The following is a 20,220-nucleotide window of genomic DNA, read 5'->3' on the forward strand; positions in this document are numbered from 1 at the left end:
GTGGGAAGGCACCATGTACCCCTTGCTTGGCCTCGGAGGCCTTGCACTTTCAGCCCAGAGGGGTTTGGTATCACCCTAAGAGGGTTTTAGGTGAAAGGGACAGAGCAGAGAGAAGCAAAAGAATTCCAGTTGTTTCTGGAGATCCAATGACCAAGGGAAGGGGTGGTGGTCTCAGGTGACCCTGCCGAGCCTTAGCCAGGCCCCACAAGGTGGAAGATGCCCCTGCAGGGGAGGAGGTGATTTTGGCCACTGGGGTGCCATGGCCTCTGGGAACCTGAAGATGAGGGGGGCAGACACTCAGCGGTGGGGGGAGGCAAGTTCTGAGCACCACATGGCTTGTGAGATGCTGCCTGAAGGGGGCGCTGGGGAGACTCCTGATTTTTCCGTTGCAGGGCCGGACTGCCCCGCCGGCATGGAGTACAGGGAGTGCGTGTCCCCCTGCACCAGGACCTGCCAGAGCCTGCACATCAACGAAGTGTGTCAGGAGCAGTGCGTGGATGGCTGCAGCTGCCCTGGTAACAGACTCTTCACTTAATTTACCAACCCCAGGCCTCGCCGGTGCCCTTGGCTGGGGGGAGCCAGGTGAAGGCCACTTTGGGGACTTGCGTTTGTCCCTGAAATCAGAGGGCCTTTACTTATTTTTTTTAAAGTCTTTGTCCAGAGTGATCAGGATTGAGCTGGTGTTTATTTTTAATTTATGTTTTCCTGTGTCCATGAAAGCACATGTGTCTGGGGAATTGAAGGCCAGTCTGGGCTCCAACAGTGACTTTGTTTGGGGGGCACGTGGCCCTTTCTGAACTGCCATGTTTTCTTGGTTAAGTGTCAGGGAATGGCCTGGGAGAAATACTCTAAAATACTTCCTGTGGGTGCGTACAGCTGAAAAAAGAGCTTTGCATCAGGGTGTCTTTCTCAGGAGAGACGGGGTGTGCTTTGGTGAGAAGTTTTGGTTAATTATTGAAATTACTGAAATTATTGAAAGCGAGTTTTGACTCACAACTTCTGGAAGATATTGAAGAAAATTCTTGCCTTCATTTCTTCATCAGTAGGATGGAGATTAATAATCAGCCTCCTGGAGTTCCCGTGGTGGCACAGTGGTTAACGAATTCGACTAGGAACCATGAGGTTGCGGGTTCGGTCCCTGCCCTTGCTCAGTGGGTTAACGATCCGGCATTGCCGTGAGCTGTGGTGTAGGTTGCAGACGCGGCTCGGATCCAGCGTAGCTGTGGCTCTGGCGTAGGCCGGTGGCTGCAGCTCCGATTGGACCCCTAGCCTGGGAACCTCCACATGCCGCGGGAGCAGCCCAAGAAATAGCAAAAAAAAAAAAAAAAAAAAAAAAAAAAAAATCAGCCTCCTTTTCTCAGGGCATTGCTGTGCAAGATAAACATGCTGTAGTAGGTTCCTGGAGCTTTCTGGAAGGTGCCTCCAGCCTAGACTCATGGCTTTCCTACTGGAAGGCCTTGAACAAAACCCCTTCCCCCATTTCTTATCACTAGAGTGGAGATAAATGCCCCCCGCCCCACTGCACACCTTGAGTGATCAGCATCACAGAACAAGTTCTCTGAACTTTTCGCAAGACGTGCTGAGCTGATGGTCACCCATGGGGATTCTGAGGTTATGGGATGAGTAAGGCTGATGACAAGGTTGAGTCTTGGCTTTGATGCCCTTGACCCAGAGGGACAGCTCCTTGACGATGGCCGCTGCGTGGAGAGTGCTGAGTGTTCCTGCGTGCATTCTGGGAAGCGGTACCCTCCAGGCGCCTCCCTCTCGCGAGACTGCAACACTTGGTAATGGGGGCTGAGCGGCGTGGTCTGGGGGGAGCTGCCCAGGGCTGCGGGAGGGGCAGTGGGGCCAGCAGGGGCAGTCAGGGCACCAGCAGGTGGAATAGGACCTGGCCTGGGCTGGGGCGACTTGGGAAAGAGTGCGGAGGTCAGTGATGGGGTGTAGGGATTATTATGGATCTGCCCGGGGTGGGGGGAAGGCCCTTTCACATGTAAACAGCGTCTCTGGTGTCCCCCCAACCACACTTTCATAAGAGACTCTCTCCCCGAAGAGGGACTGTAGGACAGTCACCAAGTCACAGACAGTTCTTCCGACCTTGAGATCATGGACCTACTAAGTGGTAGGAGGCTGCGGTGCCCCGTGGATGCGGCCCGCCTTCCAGGGCTCTACCTGCAGCCTGGCCTGGCCTGGGCTGCTGCCCCCTGCATCACTTAAGCCATTTCCTCCAGAAGCCCCTCTGCCTGTACCCCCCCATTCCCTGGGTTGCCTCTGCTTGTTCCCCCCATGTCGGGGGGAGGAACTCCTCCAGGCTTCTTCCCTGGCTACCTTTCCCTACTGGGCAGCCTTTCAGGAGTCTCTCAAGCCACCCTTTCAGAAGCTCCCCTCACCCCGTCTTCTACCAGCTGTGTGTGTGTGTGTGTGTGTGTGTGTGTGTGTGTGTGTGTGTGTGTGTGTGTTGGGAGGGTAGGCATTTGACTCCCAGTGCCTGGGTAGACTCCCTAGGTTTCTCTCTTCTGTCTATTGGGGTCTCTTCCCCTTGGCCGTGTCCTCATGACTCCTCTGTGGCCAAAAGTCCCATCCTGCATACCTTCAACCTCGCGAGGCTCCCTCCTGCGTGACTCCTATCTTCTCCCAGACCCCTCCTCTGGGGCTGTAGAATGGACGGTACATTGTCCAAATTGGTTCACAGATGCCTGTGTTTGCAGAACCACCCGTGACCCGTGCTTCTCTCCCCAACAGCATTTGCCGAAACAGCCTGTGGGTCTGCAGCAACGAGGACTGTCCAGGTAGGCGGAGCTTCCCCTCCCCTGGCCCTGCTCCCAGTGGAGAGGCACAGCCTCCCTTATGAGCCAGGAGGCCACGTGGTAAGGCAGAGAGAAGGTGGTCTCTGCATAGCCTGGATGCAATGCCCAGCACGGCTCAGCTTGAGTGCAGAGAACCAGCCAGGCTAACCCTTTCCTCCAGGGCCAGCACAGGGAGGCCCCCAGGAGCCAAAAGGGGAGCCTCCACTTGGGCTAAGCTTTCATTGTCTTTTTTCCTTTACCTGTTTCTCAAAGGATTACAGTTGAATGAGCTGTAAAGACTGTAGGGTCACAGATGACTCAACAAAGATGACGCCAATTCCTCGGAAAATTAAGAGGAAGAAGGGCCTGGTAATTCTTTAAGCTTGAAGTGAGAAATTTCCGGAATTCTGTGGAATGCCTAATCCCAAGACCTTGGCAGGATCTAAGAACTAGAAAAATCAGGCCACCTCACAATCCTCTGTACCCTGTCATCACCCTGGAAGATCTATTTAGGAAAAGTTGTCTTGGAGTTTCCATCACGGCTCAGCAGAAACGAATCTGACTAGTATCCATGAGGATGTAGATTCGATCCCTGGTCTCGATTAGTGGGTTAAGGATCCAGCATTGCTGTGAGCCATGGTATAGGTTGCGGACACAGTTCAGGTCCCCCGTTGCTGTGGCTGTGGTGTAGGCTAGCAGCTGCAGCTCCGATTCAACCCCTAGTCTGGGGACCTTCATATGCCACAGGTGTGGCCCTAAAAAGCAAAAAACCAAACCAAACCAAAACAAACAAACAAAAAAAACCCACCCCAAAAAACATCCACTATGTGCACGATGGAATGTTTGGTCTGGGGGCAACAGTGCAGTTCCCTGTTCCCAAATTCAAAACTTGGATGATACCTTTGCCGAGGATGCAAGAAATTTTCTTGATGCCTTGATAGGAAGATACTAGTTCCAACTCTGCCGTCTACTAGGTGGTTTGATATTTTGCCATCACAACCAGTAAACGGTTGCTTTGCATTTTCAAGGCCTCAGCACTGACCCTCTTCTTCTAGTCCTGGAGCTAGTTAATCCTTGCCTCCCAGTCCATCTCTATCTATAGCACACAGCCTATTTCTATACCTACAGAGAGTCAGCTGGCAAGGGGGCTGTCTTATCCCCCAGTGTGATGATTGCTGGCAGAGCTTCTGATGGGAAGGTTCTAGAAGGGGATACACCTAGCTCTGCTGGTAAAGCAAAGAGCAGGCTGGGGTTTCTCTGCAATCGCTGGAGGGGCTGACATTGTGACTCTTAGAAGAGAACTGGGTTTTGATTCTCTGGAGTAAGATGAGCGTGTACCAGTTGTATTATATGTGTAATAGACCACCCCCAAACGTAGCAAACCACCAGCCTTTAAAACTATCTCAGGAGTTCCCGTCGTGGCGCAGTGGTTAACGAATCCGACTAGGAACCATGAGGTTGCAGGTTCGGTCCCTGCCCTTGCTCAGTGGGTTAACGATCCGGCGTTGCCGTGAGCTGTGGTGTAGGTTGCAGATGCGGCTCGGATCCTGTGCTGCTGTGGCTCTGGCGTAGGCCAGTGGCTACAGCTCCGATTAGACCCCTAGCCTGGAAACCTCCATATGCTGCGGGAGTGGGCCAAAGAAATAGCAAAAAGACAAAAAGACAAAAAAAAAAAAAACTATCTCAGAGTTTCTGGATGTCAGAAACCTGGGTGTGGCTTGGCTGTATGCCTCTGGCTCAGGATGTCTCCTGAAGTTGCAGTCAGGTTATTGACGGGGGCTGTGGTCTCATCCGACGGTTCCTCTGCCAGGAAGGGACCACTTTGAAAGTCACTTGTGTGATGGTGGGCAGGCCTTGGTCCCTCACCAGGAGGACCTCCCCTTGGGACTGCCTCCTGATATGACAGCTGGCATCCTCTAGGGCCAGTGACCTCAGAGAGAATGAGGCAGAGCACCCAAGACAGAAGCCACAGTCTTTTAAAAACCTGCTCTCCAAAGGGATGTCCTTTACTTCTGCTGCATTATATTATTTGCTAGAGGCAAGACCATGTGTCTGCTCTACACTCAAGATGAGGGCATCACACAAAGACATGGATACAGGAGGTGGGGCCCACGGAGGGGAGCATCTTAACGGCTGCCTAGCACTGAGAATCTTGAGTCTGGGAGTGGGAGGGAGAAAAAAATTGCTGAGGTGAGCATCAGCCCCAGGCAAAATTGTGGTTTCCATGCAGCCTACAGACTTCCCTTTCTGTAACCCTGCGTTCTTTCGCCTTCCTCCACAAACCAACTGCCTAACCCACTGGGGCTCTGCTAATTTAGTTTCCACTGTGCCGTAAAGGTTTGGTCAAGATGAATGAGGAAGGAGCATGCCTGTTTATAGGGACTATTCCTCAAACAAGGAAAGCTCTGGGGATAGAGTTTCAGACTCCTGGTGGAAGAGTGTGGGAGATACGCCTCCTGAGCTGGGATGCTGGGAGTGGAGGGCTATGCATTTGCAGTCCCAGTGCTAGGAGTGTGGAATGTAGCAGAAGCCTGAGGCTGGGGGTGTGGGCTGGGGTCTCAGGCAGCCTGGCTGGGGTTCCAGTTCCACCACCTGCTCGCTGGGTGGCGTTTGGCAAACTGCTTATCCTTTGCAGCCTCAGCTTCCTCATCTGTAAAATAGGAGGATAACGGCAGCTTCATCCCACACAAGCTGTTGTTACCCGACACTGTTGTTACCGACAGCAAGCACTCAACACACGTTAGCTGTTTCCATCATCACAGCTACCGCTGTTTCATTAAGCAGGGGTCAGAGACCGATGGAGAACAAAGGTGCCCAGAATGCGGAGGGGTGGTGGGAGGTGGAGCGTGGGGTGGGAGAGCAAGACCCAGCCAGAGCTTCTTGGCCCCGTGAGAGGCCCATGCGCCTTCCTGGGTTGGAGGGGGAGGTAGGATCTTGGTAGGACTCTGAGGCATCTAAACTGATCCTGCCACTGGGACTCAAGCTGGCTGTTCTGAAACCTCGGGAAGGAAGATAAACTTCCTCTCTGGCTAACAGGAACAGCAGCCAGGAAATCGGGATGGAGCCTTTCCAGTAAGAGCGAGCATCACTAGGCACCAGGGCTCACTTGGGACATCTGATGCCCTGAGTTCATGGCAAGTACCCCCCACGATGGGGTCTCCAGAGTCACACCAGACCTCCTTCAGGCCAGGCCAGTGTGTCGCCCCTCCTGGCCAAGACTCCCCTCTGCTCCATCTCCATGTTCAGACCGAGGTGTGCCTGTGTCCTATGGCACCTGTGTGCCCAGGCTCAGCCTGACATGGGCTTGGCCCCCTTGAAATCAGGCTTATTGAAAACTGCAGAAGCCAGCCAATGAAGCAGTCCTGGGCAGGCAGTGTCAAGTGTTTTGTGTCCTGGAATCAGACAGAATGTCCACGCGCCTATTCCTCTCGGGCCACTGTGGGGCCTTGGGTGAGATTTTTTCTGTGCCTTGGTTTCCTCGAGCATAATAATGGCTCTTCACGGGGGCAGTAAACGACAAGGTGCCCACAGAACACTTAGACATGCGTCTTGTGTGTTTGGTGGACATTACGCTTGCGTGATTTAGAGGCAGGCTTTGGTGAATATTGACGCAGGGAGGAAGTCTGCATGGCTTTACAGAAGGCCCGAGGGCTGGCAGTTCTGTAGCTGTTTGGAAAACGGTAGAAGCCCATGAGCTGAGCATAGCAGCACCATGGAGTCTCACTTCCTACAAACAAAAGGGCTTGTTTAGAGAGGTAACCAGTTTCCATCCCATAAGTGACTTCTCCTTTTCTTTTCTCTTTTTTCATGAGAGGATTTTTATTCATGTAGTGGATATGCTTTAACTTCAGGCTCATCTCCTTTCTGCTGTTTGCTATTTTTAAGAATCATCTGCTTTTCCTCCGTTCGCCACACTTTTACTGCCCACCTGCTGTGTCTGGTGATGGCCAGCGGCTTGGAGGGCTGCCTTTGGCTGGGAATGTCTTGGGGACTTCGAGGCAGAGCTTGGAGGAGCACCCCCCTATGGCCCATTCTTCTGGCCCCTGTTCCATCTCCCAGCCCCCAGCTCCCCAGCAGCTCCAGCAGCCACCTTCCTGGGTTTCCTGTGCTGCCTGCAGCCCCATCCCTCAGTGGTACCAAGGAGACAAGCTAAATATAATATTTAGATGTCTGACGCCTGAGAAACATCAGAACACCAATCATGAGCGGTCAGAGCAGGAAATCAGATCTGAGGATTAGATTCTGGCCTGAAAGTTTTGCTTCTGAATGTTTGTGTATTTTGCCGCTGACCCCTCTTTTCCTGGGCATTGTCAGAGATGATGAAGCCCAACGTCTAACTCAGATAAGCGTGCTCTTGAGAAAACAGAGAAAGGTTAGGGAAAGAATCCCCACCCACTGCATGGCAACCGGGTCAAGACATGTGCTAGCTACAAAAAAAATGGTTTTTTTGGAGTTCCTGTTGTGGCTCAGTGCTTAACGAACCTGACTAGTATCCATGAGGATGCAGGGTCGATCCCTGGCCTCGCTCAGTGGGTTAAGGATCTGGCCTTGCTGTGTGAGCTGTGGTGTAGGGGGCAGACACGGCTTGGATCCTGTGTTGCTGTGGCTGTGGTGGAGGCCGGCAGGTGCAGTTCCAATTCGACCCCTAGCCTGGGAATCTCCATATACTATGGGAGTGGCCCTAAAAAGACACACACACACACACACAATTTCTAAAAAAGAGTTTATCTGGGCAAAAATGGGTTTGAATCAGGCAGCATGAACTGGAGTTAGGAGCACTGCCCAGGAGCCAGGGGCAAAACTTGAAAAAAAAAATGTTTATCTGTTAATCTTTGTATTTATTTATTGAAAAAGCCACTAAAGTTAATTTATTTTTATTAAAGTAGAGTTGATCTACAATGTTGTGCCAATTTCTGCTGTACAGTAAAGTGACCCAGTTACACACACACACACACACACACACACACACACACACACACTCGCATTCTCATATTATCTTCCCTCATGGTCTATCCCAAGAGACTGGATTTAGTTCCCTGTGCTGTACAGCAAGCCCTCACTGCTTATCCATTCTAAATGTAATAGTTTGCATCACTAGCCCCAAACTCCCCATCCATCCCACTCTCTCCTCCTCCCCTTTGGCAACCACAAGTCTGTTCTCCAGGTCTGTGTGTCTGATTCTGTTTTGTAGATAGGTTCATTTGGGCCGTATTTTAGAGTCCACATATAAGTGATAGCATGTGGTATCTTTAAAAAGGCTTTCTTTGGAGTTCTCTGGTGGCCTAGGGGGGTAAGGATTCTGCTGTGGCATGGGTTTGATCCCTGGCATCTTCTGTATGCCGTGGGCTCAGCCAAAAAAAAAAAAAAAAAGGCTTTCTCATGGTACCAGTGGATTTGGAATTTGTGGCAGAGCTACTATCAGCTGGGACGAGCCTTGCCCCTAACTCATCACCTGTTCTCTCAGACTTCCATGAACTGTGACCCCTCGCTCATGCCCTTCTTGGGGGGCAATGCAGTGGGAAGGCACGAGATCTGTTTCTACTCACACTTCACAGTTCAGGTCTGCCCCCCACGATCCAGAGTTAGCACAGACCCCACAGGTTAGGGCTCTGTTTAAGCCACAGGTATGGGGTCCCTGCTTCTGTCCAACTTGGCTGCAAACGAGGGATTCCCACAATGACCTCCTCAGGTTCAATAATTGCTAGAATGGCTCACAGAACTCAGGCAAACACTTTACTTGTTCTTATGGGTTTATTCTGAAAAATATTATAAAGGGTACCAAGGAGTAGCCAGATGAAGAGGTCCCCAGGGCGAGGTCTGGAAAGGCCCTGAGCACAGGAGCTTCAGTCCTGCAGAGTTGGGGGAGCCCCACTGTCCTGCAGGTAGATAGGCTCTCCAACCCACAAGCTCTCCAAATTCTGCTGTGTACGGGTTTTAATGGAGGTTTTATTTTATAAGCATGATTGGTGGTGAACAACCTCTCGCCCCCCTTCCCTCCCTGGAGGTTGGGAGATGGGGCTGAAAGTGCCAACCCCCTAATCATGCCTCTGTCTTTCTCTAACCAGTTCCCATCCTGAAGCTCTCTGGGGACCCACCAAGAGTGGCTTCATAAGAACAAAAGATGCTCCTATCATCCAGGATATTCCAAGGAGTCTAGAAGCTGTGTCAGGAATTAAGGACAAAGAAGTTTATATTACTGCCACCTCTGTGATACTGGTGACAAGGATGCTAGGGCTTTTTCCTAGTTCTCTGGGCTGAGTGTGCCCTCCTGGACTGTGCCAACCCAGAAGGGATCTACCAGAGAGACAAGCAGAGGGACACTCACTGTAACTGGGGGCTTCTCACCCTCCCCCTGCCTTTCAACACATACCAAAGGCAGGGCCACACCTGCGCCCAAGGCTGGCTCTGGTCCCCACTGCCTGCTGTGCCTTTCAGTGCAAATGTGGGCATGAAGGGGAAGGCAGGGGGCTGATGCTTTTGACCTTTCACCAGTGGGCAGCTGGAATCTCCCTTAGGCCTTGGGAGGCCCCCAGCTACATGGCAGGGCCCAGCATCAGCCTCTGGAGATGAAGCCACGTGGGAGTGGCTGTAAGACCCTTTTGGGGGACCTCGGGGTGCGGACCAGATCAGTGCTATGCGGATAAGTCTCTGCTGTTTGGAGGCCAGGGTGACTGGGGTGGGGCGGGGAGGACCTCTGCTTTATGGAAAGGCCACAGTGTGCATCTGCATGTGTTTTTTCCCAGAGTGGAAGACAAGGAGAGAGGGAGCACACAAAGGCGGGCTGGGAAGGGATCCAGATGCCCACTTTAGCTTCAATGGGTCCATTGTAGGCCCTGGAGGGAGATGGGGTTGCCCTGAGCTGGGGCGGGGCCGGGGGGCATCACTGGAGATGTTGGCGGTCCCCCCCTCCCCAGCCCCCTTGCACGGATGATCTGTGGTCCGAGGTGCATTGAGCCAGCAGCACCGGCCTGCACTGGGGCCTGGGGAGGAGGCGGAGTGGTTGTGGGGGGGGTGAGTTGAGGGCTCCAGCTGCAGGGGCACACTGGGGAGTCCTCACACCGCCCCCCTCAAGACATGTCAGCATGGGTCAGGGAGCTGGCTTGGGCAGTGGTGAGATCATGGGCAGATGGCATCCTGGGCCCCCATTGGCCCCGGGTGGAGTCAGCGTGGATTGGCCTGTGAGGAGGCCTGAGGCCACTCCTCCGCTGGGGAGGAGGGTGAGGATGGGGTCTTGGTCTTTGTGCTGCTAGAGCCCCGCCTCCCCCTGTCCCCAGCACTGCTCTGGGCTGCCCTTCAGCCCCCTTGCCTTCGGGGACTCCCCACCCCCTCAACAGCCTCTGCAGGCCCGAAGCCCTGGTCCCAGCAGAGCCGGAACCCGGAGAGGCTATGGGGAAGGGCTGGGAGCCACAGCGAACCCAGAGCCCAGCTCTCTCTGGTCTGGCTCTGCCACGGACTGGGTGTGGCAGTTACTTCCCTGAGGCCTGGAGCTGACCCGACTCTGACCTCTCAGAGTTCGAGGAGTGGGGTCTGAATAGGGTCCTCCAGGGGAACCTCTTTCCAGATTGTATGAGGAACACCCCCAGGGGGCGCCCTTCGGGACACGCATTCTCCCCTCCCCTCTGTCCCCCCCACCAGGGGACCCACTGGGACATCCCCTCCCTTCTGTCCCCCCAGGGGAGTGTCTCGTCACAGGACAATCCCACTTCAAGAGCTTCGACAACAGACACTTCACCTTCAGCGGGGTCTGCCAGTACCTGCTGGCCCGTGACTGCCAGGACCACACCTTCTCCGTCATCATAGAGACGGTCCAGGTGAGCCCTGCCAGGCAGCCCCAGGGTGACTGCGGAGGCGGCTGGGGAAGGGGCCAGTCCCCTAGACTGGGCTGCTGTGAGCCCCTGGGCCCATCTTTCCTCTGGACAACAGAGCAGAGGGAAGGACAGACGGGGCGCGTGAGGACCCAGGTCCCTGATTCCCTTTGGAACAACAGGCCCGAGGATCAAGGGATCAAGCAAGCCTAGGATGCTGAGAAAGGACCAGCGCAGGATGGGAACGGGTGTGGGAGCACGGGGAGCTGGGCAGGGGCGTGGTGACGTCACTCTGCGGTTCCCTCTTGGCAGTGTGCCGACGACCCCGATGCGGTCTGCACCCGCTCGGTCACCGTCCGCTTGCCCAGCCCGCACAACAGCCTCGTGAAGCTGAAACACGGGGGAGGAGTGGCCATGGATGGCTGGGATGTCCAGATCCCCTTCCTGCAAGGTGGGCTCCCCCCCCCCACAGTCCCCTTCCACCCCAGCCATGCTCCGCTGCCACCTCTTCTGCAGAAATGGGAGGGAGAGACGTCTTTGGTGGGCAGGCTGGGTGTCCTGGCCTGCATCCTGCAAGAAAGGAAGGCTTCCTGGAGGAGGAAGATGAGCAGAGGAAGCCGGGGGAGGGCGGGGTGGCTGGTGATGGGTCAGACCCCAAGACATCAAGAGGCAAAGCCTGGTGACCCCATGACCTGTGGGAAAACCTACCTGTTCAGTGACTTTGCCAGACTGCAATGCACCATTTACATGATATGTACATTCCAATCTTCACCTTCAAAATGGCTTCCAGACCCCTCCCCTCTTCTTTTTCTTCTTCATGACCACTGGCCGCCCCAGGGACCATTATCCCAGAATTACACATGGTGAACGAACCTGGGCCAATGGGCACACAGCGCGTCTGTGTGTGTTTAACGCTGTGTGTGTCTTCCCAGGAGACCATCTATTCCCTAAGGCAAGTGGTATTGCCTCTTGCCTCGTCGCCAGAGAAAAGTCCTGTTTCAGCTTTGCACACAGCACCACTCGGCTGTGAGGACTGAGTAACTCAACCTGGTAGCATGTGTAACAGCAGAGGAATGCCCAGGGGTTAGGGGTTCCATGGAAGAAAGACCCAGGCTCAGGGCACCTGCCTAAGCTAAGGATGCGGGCCCCTGCCGCCCTCTTGTGGCAGTAGTGGGAATGGCAGGCTACTGTCAGGATACAGAGGCACCTTCCTGGGGAGCCCGGTTTGTACTACACCCACCCTAATCACCTTTCCTCTGAGACCCCCCACCCCTCCACTTAAGCCTCATGGACACCCCCAGCTGCTTCCTATTCACTGCTTTCATCGCTACGGTCCTTTGCGAGATACCTCATCCTTCCCTATGATCTCCTGCCGGCCACCCCGTCCTCTCCCACCTTAGCTTAAATCACTTGCTGGGTTCCAGGTGACCTCCGCATCCAGCACACCGTGATGGCCTCCGTGCACCTCAGCTATGGGGAGGACCTGCAGATAGACTGGGACGGCCGCGGGAGGCTGCTGGTGAAGGTAGGTGCCCTCGGGAGCTCGGCCTCCTCCCCGCAGCCTGATCTACAAAATCCCCATTCCGCTCCGGTGGGACGGCGCCTGAGTGGGAGGAGAACTCCTTTCTCCCTGAGCCCCGAGCCCCCAGAGCAAGGAATGGGCCTCTCTTGCGTGCGAGAGGCTGGTGTTTGCTGTCTGGACGCCCCTTGTTCACCCGGAGAGTTCCCATTTTCGGGCTCTGATACCGGAGGGCCCCCAGACTGGGTGGCTTCCTGCCGGGCTGGGGAGTCACTTCCTGTGAAGTAGCCACTTTCTGTGAAGGGTTGGCCTGGGCACCGCCCAATCCCCCTCCTGGTCCCTGGTTCTCTGCAGCCTGGGGGCCATTTTCCCTGCTCTCTGTGGCCCCAGAGTGACACTAGGATAGGGATCTGGACAATTTCACTTGGCTTCCACATACATTTTTTTTTTCCCTCTGGAAATTTCCCTACAAGGTATTGTCACTGCCATTTGGTAAACGATGCAGCCAAGGCTCAGGGGCCTGGGAGATGTGACCAAGACGGCACACCCTCTGGATGGCAGGGTCACTCCCATGGGGCCAGTGCTTCTCACTTTCGGATGCCTTTGCGCTCTTACAAATTAGTGAGGACCCTGAGATCTTTTATAAAGGTTCTATCTATTGATATTTACCAGATTAGAAATTAAATCAGAGGCGTTTATGAACTCGTTTTAAAAGTAATAATAACAGTAGTTCCTGTTGTGGCTTGGTGGTAACAAACCCGACTAGTACCCATAAGACTAGTACCCATAAGGATGCAGGTTCGATCCCTGGCCTTGCTCAGTGGGTTAAGGATCCAGTGTTGCCGTGAGCTGTGGTGTGGGTCACAGTGGCAGCTCGGATCAAGGGTCGCTGTGGCTGTGGTGTCGGCTGGCAGCTGCAGCTCTGATGGGACCCCTGGCCTGGGAACCTCCATATGCCGCAGGTGCGGTCCTAAAAAGCAAAAATGAAATAAAATAAAAGTAACAATAATAAAGCTACTATGCATTCACATAAACATTAACAAAAATCAGTTCTCCTGAACAACAAGAAACAGTGAGAGGAGTACCATTGCTTTGGTTTCTGCCAATATCTTTTTTTTTTGTCTTTTTGTCTTTTGTTGTTGTTGTTGTTGCTATTTCTTGGGCCACTCCCGTGGCATATGGAGGTTCCCAGGCTAGGGGTTGAATCGGAGCTGTAGCCACCGGCCTACGCCAGAGCCACAGCAACGCGGGATCCGAGCCGCGTCTGCAACGTACACCACAGCTCACGGCAACGCCGGATCGTTAACCCACTGAGCAAGGGCAGGGACCGAACCCGCAACCTCATGGTTCCTAGTCGGATTCGTTAACCACTGCGCCACGACGGGAACTCCCTCTGCCAATATTCTTAATGGCTGGCTTAATAGGTGACAGCCGGGGTCCCCGTGCTTCCTGCGTTCAGTCTGCAACATCAGAAATCGCGTAGGCGCTGGAAAACTGCACTGCATGCTTGGAGAGGACCAGAGGGAAAAAGCCAAATAATGTCTTCATGTGATTGTGAAAATAGTGTTGGCCTCCTGGACCACTCGGGAGAACCTCAGGGACCACTCCGTCCCCTGGGTCCCAAGGTCGCACTCTGAGAACCCCTGCCCTAGATATTCCCTAGGACCCCTGGAGGTCCCCTCCTGAGCGTGGGGGTCCTGTGTTCCGCAGGGCCCTTGGCGTGACCCTGTGATGGGATGGGCACCTGGGGTGCCCCCCATGACGGCCTGGTTTCTTCCAACCTCGTGATGTCGTGTTCTTTTGTCTTAAAGTCTCTAAGAGAGTTCCAAATTAAAGCCTTTTAAAATTCCCTTTTATGAAAAATAAACCCTATGACCACAGGCCATAGAGCACGAGGATCTTGGAGGTCTCCTTGCCAACTCCTCACGTACAGTTGGGGATGAAGATCCCGTCATTTCTGGAGCAAGGAAGTGACTTCCCAGGGGCCTCATGGTCCTTTGGTTACAGAGAGAGCAGACCCGGTCGCCTGAACCCAGGTCTTCAAAGGCTGTGCCCTTGTTACTCAGTCCCCGCACTGCACCAGCACCACCACCAGAAGGCAGTTTTTTTGTTTTTTGTTTTTGTTTGTTTTTGGTCTTGTTTTTGTTTTAGGGCCAGTGTGGCATATGGAGGTTCCCAGGCTAGGGTTCGAATCAGAGCTGCAGCTGCTGGCCACAGCCACAGCCACAGCCACACCGGATCTGAGCTGCATGTGCGACCTACACCACAGCTCAAGGCAAGGCCGGATCCTTAACCCACTGAGCGAGGTCAGGAATCAAACCCACAACCTCATGGTTCCTAGTCGGATTCATTTCCACTGCGCCAGGACAGGAACTCCAAGAGGGCGCTTTTGATCTGCTCCCCACCCTCCACCCAGGTTTCTCTGAAGAAAGGACGCCTTGCTTCCGTGGGCTGGTTCTCCCTGGGGCCGGTTTGGTCAGTTTGGCTAACAAGGAGAGGCCTTTGTCAGTCAGGATTCAGGACAGGGCAGACAACTCTGGGGCCCGGGGAACGTTCTAGGTGTTTTGATGGGAGGAGGAAAAGGGGCGTTTGTGGATGGGACTGTCAGGAGCGGGTGCCCCTGCTGACCCCGGGCTTTGAGGGACCATCAAGCAGAAGGCGCTGGCTGGAGGGTGGACACCGAGGAGCAGCAGGGTGGGCACCCCCCACCCCCACCCCGGGCACCCTTCCAACACCCTGAGGAAGTGGGGTCAGGTGGGTGAGGTGCTGCTGTGACTGGGGAAGGTGTGTGTGTGCGAATTCCTATCCCTAAGGCCCTCGGACTGTTTTCAGTTTTCACTTTGTCAGAAGTGTCACTGAGTTTTAGTTCAAAGAGCCAATAGTAAGTGTGTCCTCCGGGGCCCTGATCTTAGACAGTGGAGGCTGGGCGGGGCACGGGTTGGAGAACAGCCCTGGCCTGGGGTCCACAGACTCTGCCAGTCTTCTAACCTCGGCCAAGCCTACCTCTGAGCCAAGCCCCGGGCAGCGCGGAAGGAGGCTGAATCTTAGAGAGCAGGGGATGGTGGAGGTGGCAGGGTGGCAGGCTTGGGGGGTGAACAGGATGAGCAGGTGGGTTCAGGGTCGAGAGAGGAGGCAGCGGGACGCTGAGCCTCCCTGGCTTTGGGGCTTGGCTCAGGGCTGGCCTTGGGCATTGGCAGGGCCTTTGCACAGAGGACAGCTTCACTCACTCTCGTGTTTGTCCAGACACTGTTCAGCCAGTCACTCACTGAACACGTGGCTGAAGTTACAAGAGTGAAACAAAACAGGAGTTCCCGTTGTGACTCAGTGGGTTAGGAACTCATACTAGTATCCATGAAGATTCAGGTTCGATCCCTGGCCTCCCTCAGTGGGTTAAGGATCTGGTGTTGCCATGAGCTGTGGCAGAGGTCGCAGATGGCGACTCGATGCAGAGTGGCTTGGATCTTGCATTGCTGTGGCTGTGGTGTAGACCCCTAGCCTGGGCACCTCCATATGCCACAGGTGTGGCCCTAAAAAGGAGAAAAAAAAAAGCGAAACGAAACAGACCAGAGTCTTGGTTTCATTTAATTTAAATTCTCAGGGGAGAAGATGGATGATAAACAAACCCAGCAAGGACACTGTATCCTACAGGAGCAGTTGATAAGTCCTGGGGACGCAGATAAAGCAGAGGAGGGGCAGGAAGTGCCAGGTTGGCAGCATTTACCTTCTCACTGGGAGGTCAAGGGCCTGGGCCTGACGTGCCAACCCTTGATGTTTGTAAAGCAAACAAGGAAGCATGACTCCATCCTCTTTCTTCTCATTATTTTTTTTGGTCTCGCCTGTGGCATGTGGAAGTTCCCTGGGCCAGGGATCAAACAGGAGCCACAGCAGTGACTACGCCGGATGCTTAACCCCTAGGCCACCAGGGAACTCATCTCCTTTTTCTGATTAATGTTATTTACTTGGGCACCTTTTATATGGGATCTGAAACCTTCACTTAATGGTTCATCCTAAATTTTGTGGATCAGAGCTGGAAGGGACTCCAGGGGATGCTGCCAAGGGGGCGACAGAACACAGGGACGTGTTGGAGCCCTGATGGAGCAGAGCAGGAGTCAGGGCCTTGGGGTTCCAGCCCCCGCTCTGATTTGAACCACGGCCCCCTCAGCAGACACCAGCAGGTACCCCTGGCCGCACCTGGATGTGCATCCTGGGCTCAGAAGGATGGAGAATAAGCCCATGCCAGGGGCCTACACCCACCCACCCACTCCTGATCACCCTCAAAGGCAGCCCCGGGAGTCCTCTCTGGTCCCTACCTCCTCCAGTTGTGATCACAAGCCCTGGGGGCCTCTTGGACAGAGAGAAGTGTGCAGGAAAGGGGTGCCAGTTTTGCATTCCATTGCGGTGGCATCAGAGTCCAGGGGCTTGGGCATCTCTGACAGGGAGGGTTCCAGAACTCCCTGCAGCCGCTAGACCCAAGCTCTGTGACCTCAGGCAAGTCGCTGTCCCTCTCTGGGTCTCTGTGTCTCTAAGTGACGGGATAATCTCTAAATCCTTTCCTACAGGACGGGTCCCTAACTCTAATGATTTAAGAGCAGTGGGATGGAGCTGGTGGTTGACAGATACTGCTGTGTCTTTTTAAATTTTCTTCCGAGGCCTAGAGCTTAGCTGTGGTGTATTATACTCAGATTTACTTTTCACCCGGGGAGTGGTTTTTGATTCAAACCATCTCGTCAGGGCAGGGAAGCTGTGGCTGCTTTGGCGGCTGCTCCAAGGTGGTCTGTCCCTCACAGCTGTCCCCCGTCTACGCGGGGAGAACGTGCGGCCTGTGCGGGAATTACAACGGCAACCAGGGCGACGACTTCCTGACGCCCGCCGGCCTGGTGGAGCCCCTGGTGGAGCACTTCGGCAACGCCTGGAAGCTGCACGGGGACTGCGAGGACCTGCGGAAGCAGCCCACCGACCCCTGCAGCCTCAACCCGCGCCTGAGTATGTGCGCCCGGGGCAGGCGGCCCCGGAGGTCCCCGGGTGCCAGAGCGTTCCGTGGACTGTGTGCCCACCTTGGGGGAGAGGCGGGCGACTCCCAGAACCCGGAGTCCCTGGGTCCCAGCGCATTCTGTGGACGGTGCGCCCGTCGTGGGGGTGGGGATGGGGTCCTTTGTTTTCCCCGTCAGCATATTATCAGCATATTATCTGCATCTGGATCATTTATTCTTCAATCTCTTTAATGCTTGAAGGCACACCCTCCGTGGGCCACACCCCAGGAAAGAAAAAAACAGACTGTAGTTCTTCCCCTGGATGTTCTGAGTCTGTAGGAGCAGCAGCCACACAAACTCAGAATTAAACTATCCTGCTAGATGCAAAGGCAGTGGGTGTTGGTGGCCGGGCAGGTCATCTGCGGCAGCGTTTCAGACCTGCACCTGCCCCCGCTTACCCCATTCACCGGGAACCGTTTCTCCCTCAGGGGAAATACAATCTATTATGTATTTAAGCCAATTGGGAAAGTATATTGGCTGCAGAAGAAACTTCTCGATGATCCCCAGACCCGGGGGAAGGTTGTTTTGTTTTGTTTTGTTTTGTTTGAGGAAGGAGTGGGGACGATTCCGGAGCGGGAGCGGGTGGCCCTGGGGTCCCGGCGCGCCCCCTCGCGGTCATCTCGGGCTTTGCGGGCGGGGCCATGCCGCTCCTCTCCCACAGCCAGGTTCGCGGAGGAGGCCTGCGCCATCCTGACGTCCCCGAAGTTCCAGGCCTGCCACGACGCCGTGGGGCCGCTGCCCTACCTGCAGAACTGCCACTACGACGTGTGCTCCTGCTCCGACGGCAGGGACTGCCTGTGCGACGCGGTGGCCACTTACGCGGCGGCCTGTGCCCGGCGAGGCGTGCACATCGGCTGGCGGGAGCCGGGCTTCTGTGGTGGGTGCCCTCCCCGCCCCCACCCCCTCCTCGTGGCCCCGCGGTTCCGCTGGGGTCCCTGCTGGTCCTGTTCAGAGCACCGCCTTTGCGTTGTTATTAGTGCACTCGGACATGGGCCCAGGGCCTGACAAGGCGTTTGTGGGAACGGGTCACGTTTGCGGCCATATTCCCCTCCCATCGCCCCGTAGGACACAACCTGTTCCTGGAGGGCAAGGTGACCCCACACACCCGGGCCTAGAGCCTGTGCGTCTCTGCCCCGCAGAGATTTCCTGTGGCTGCTGCCACCTGGAGTGGGATACACGCAGGGCTGGGTGGAGGCGTGCGTGGTTCCGATGCTGGTGGGTCCGTGCGTCCTTGGAGGGTCTGATGAAGGCACAGACCCATCCTCTCCTTATAACGTGAGGCAAACCATCTGGGTAGTCCCCGCCCACCTCTCTAGCACTGTGTAAAGTCACATAAAGGTGAATGACGTCATTGTGCCAGCCGGTGGGGGAGGCTCACCCTGAACTGTTAGATGCCTGGCACCAGAGTTGGTATCTGCCCCACACTCTGGTCCCCTGCTTGGTGGTGGTTGTTGCTCTGGGAACATTTGCCCAGTGCTCAGCGTGGCCAGGCGGTAGCAGTGCAGTAGGGTCTAGACCTCTGTTTGTTTGTTTTTTCCTTCTGGCCTTGCCCCTGGCATGCAGAAGTTCCTGGGCCAGGGATTGAAACCTCGCCAGATCCTTGACCTGCAGAGCCACACGGAAACTCCCTGGACCTTCTTTTTTATGGAACAGAAGGAAACTGCCTCCCTACTAGGTGCCTATCACACTGAGTAAAACAGTAATCAGATTGAGACTGGGGCAACCAAAGGAGGCTTCCTGGAGGCAGCGCACTTGGCCAGACTTTTAAAAGGTGGTTTCTCAGCAGAAAACTTTTTTCCAAGGTGGAATAGTAGTGGATGCCGAGGAGAGAGGAGGGCAGTCCTGGGGGATAAGGTCTAGTGTATACTCTGATTTTTGGGGTGAGGTGGGTGAGTTTGGAGACTAAAATGTCAGTGGTTCTGACAGAAGCAGGCAAATAGGAGCTAGAAGAAATGGTAAAAGGGCTTAACATCATGTATGTGGAGAGAAATATAGGTTCAGAGCCCCTAGATGTGTCACTGTTTGGGGCCAAGGGAGCCAATTCATGTTTCGAGCAACCTGATAAAAATGAGAGGCAGAGACAAAGTCAGGACGAAGGGGAACAAGTATTTAGATGCGTCCAGTATTGTCCCCCTCTCTCCAGCTTGAGGGTGTCTTGGAGTCACGGGTCAGCTGCAGGGAGAACTGAGGTCGGGACCTTGCTGGCAGCTTCCCTCAAACCCTTACTCCACCCACCAAAACCCCTGATCAGCATTGGCTCTTCAGAAATTAGGGAGTCAGTGGCGTCTGTTTGTGAATCTGCTTTCTTCAAAATGATGCCTCGTCTCTGTGCTGTGCCACCCGAAGGATGTCCTGAGTTAGGACAGTCTCCCTGGATGCTGGGGGCTTCCGGGAACGTTCTTTAGTCTCTTCGGAGCAGCTGTCCTTCACCCCCACCTGGAGCAAGAGGGGGTGGGCTGACACTGCAGCAGCTGGCACCGAGCTCTGGTTAGAATTTCCTGACTCCAGAAGCTCCGTGACGTGTGGGTGGGTGAGAAGGAGCTGTCCCTGGACACTCCTAAGGACCAGAGGGATCTGTCTCCATGCGGGAAACCTGGCCAGGTGGCCCTGGGTTGTCCTCTGAGGCCTGGATTCCTGCCTCCGTCCTGTACCTCGTTTTCCCTCCCTGAGAAATGAACAGAGCTCCCTGAACCACTACCTCCATCCCTAAGAAGAGGCCACACCCACTGGGGACCCTTGTGGAGCAAAGTCTGGTTGGGGAGCTGCTTTGTGGGGTGCTGTCAGGAGACCCCGGGGAAGCACACGCATTTTCCCCTTGTAAATTGGTTACTTGTCCTTTGGGATGGCAGGACCATGGGCTCCTTCCAGGCTCTTAGCGTCTCTGCATCCCCCGGCCTAACACAGTCCCTGGCACAGCCCTTAACAACTGTTCCACTGAGATGTGCTTTACTTCTGGGGAAGCTGGAGAACTTTAATACAGCTCTCGAGACAGCCTGTCAGGGGAAAAAGCTCTCAGCTCCAGCTCCTCCCGGATGGGTGAAATATCCTGTTATCATTATAGGTTCAGTGAAATTTTTCTTTTT

At 54.7% G+C, this 20,220-nt stretch overlaps 1 protein-coding gene across 1 annotated transcript in view; it reads left to right on the top strand.

Moving 5' to 3' along the window:
• The window catches only part of VWF (von Willebrand factor), a 136,737-nt gene that overhangs the window by 37,427 nt on the left and 79,090 nt on the right, over nucleotides 1–20,220 (top strand). Inside the window, exons 8-15 of the mRNA XM_047787770.1 lie at nucleotides 393–515; nucleotides 1,673–1,784; nucleotides 2,740–2,786; nucleotides 10,458–10,594; nucleotides 10,901–11,039; nucleotides 12,013–12,113; nucleotides 16,895–17,090; nucleotides 17,799–18,014. Of these exons, the coding sequence (XP_047643726.1) occupies nucleotides 393–515; nucleotides 1,673–1,784; nucleotides 2,740–2,786; nucleotides 10,458–10,594; nucleotides 10,901–11,039; nucleotides 12,013–12,113; nucleotides 16,895–17,090; nucleotides 17,799–18,014 (1,071 nt within the window). The remainder of the gene's footprint in view (nucleotides 1–392; nucleotides 516–1,672; nucleotides 1,785–2,739; nucleotides 2,787–10,457; nucleotides 10,595–10,900; nucleotides 11,040–12,012; nucleotides 12,114–16,894; nucleotides 17,091–17,798; nucleotides 18,015–20,220) is intronic.

This window comes from Phacochoerus africanus, chromosome 7 (assembly GCF_016906955.1).
Source record: "Phacochoerus africanus isolate WHEZ1 chromosome 7, ROS_Pafr_v1, whole genome shotgun sequence".
NCBI classification, from domain to species: Eukaryota; Metazoa; Chordata; class Mammalia; order Artiodactyla; family Suidae; genus Phacochoerus; species Phacochoerus africanus.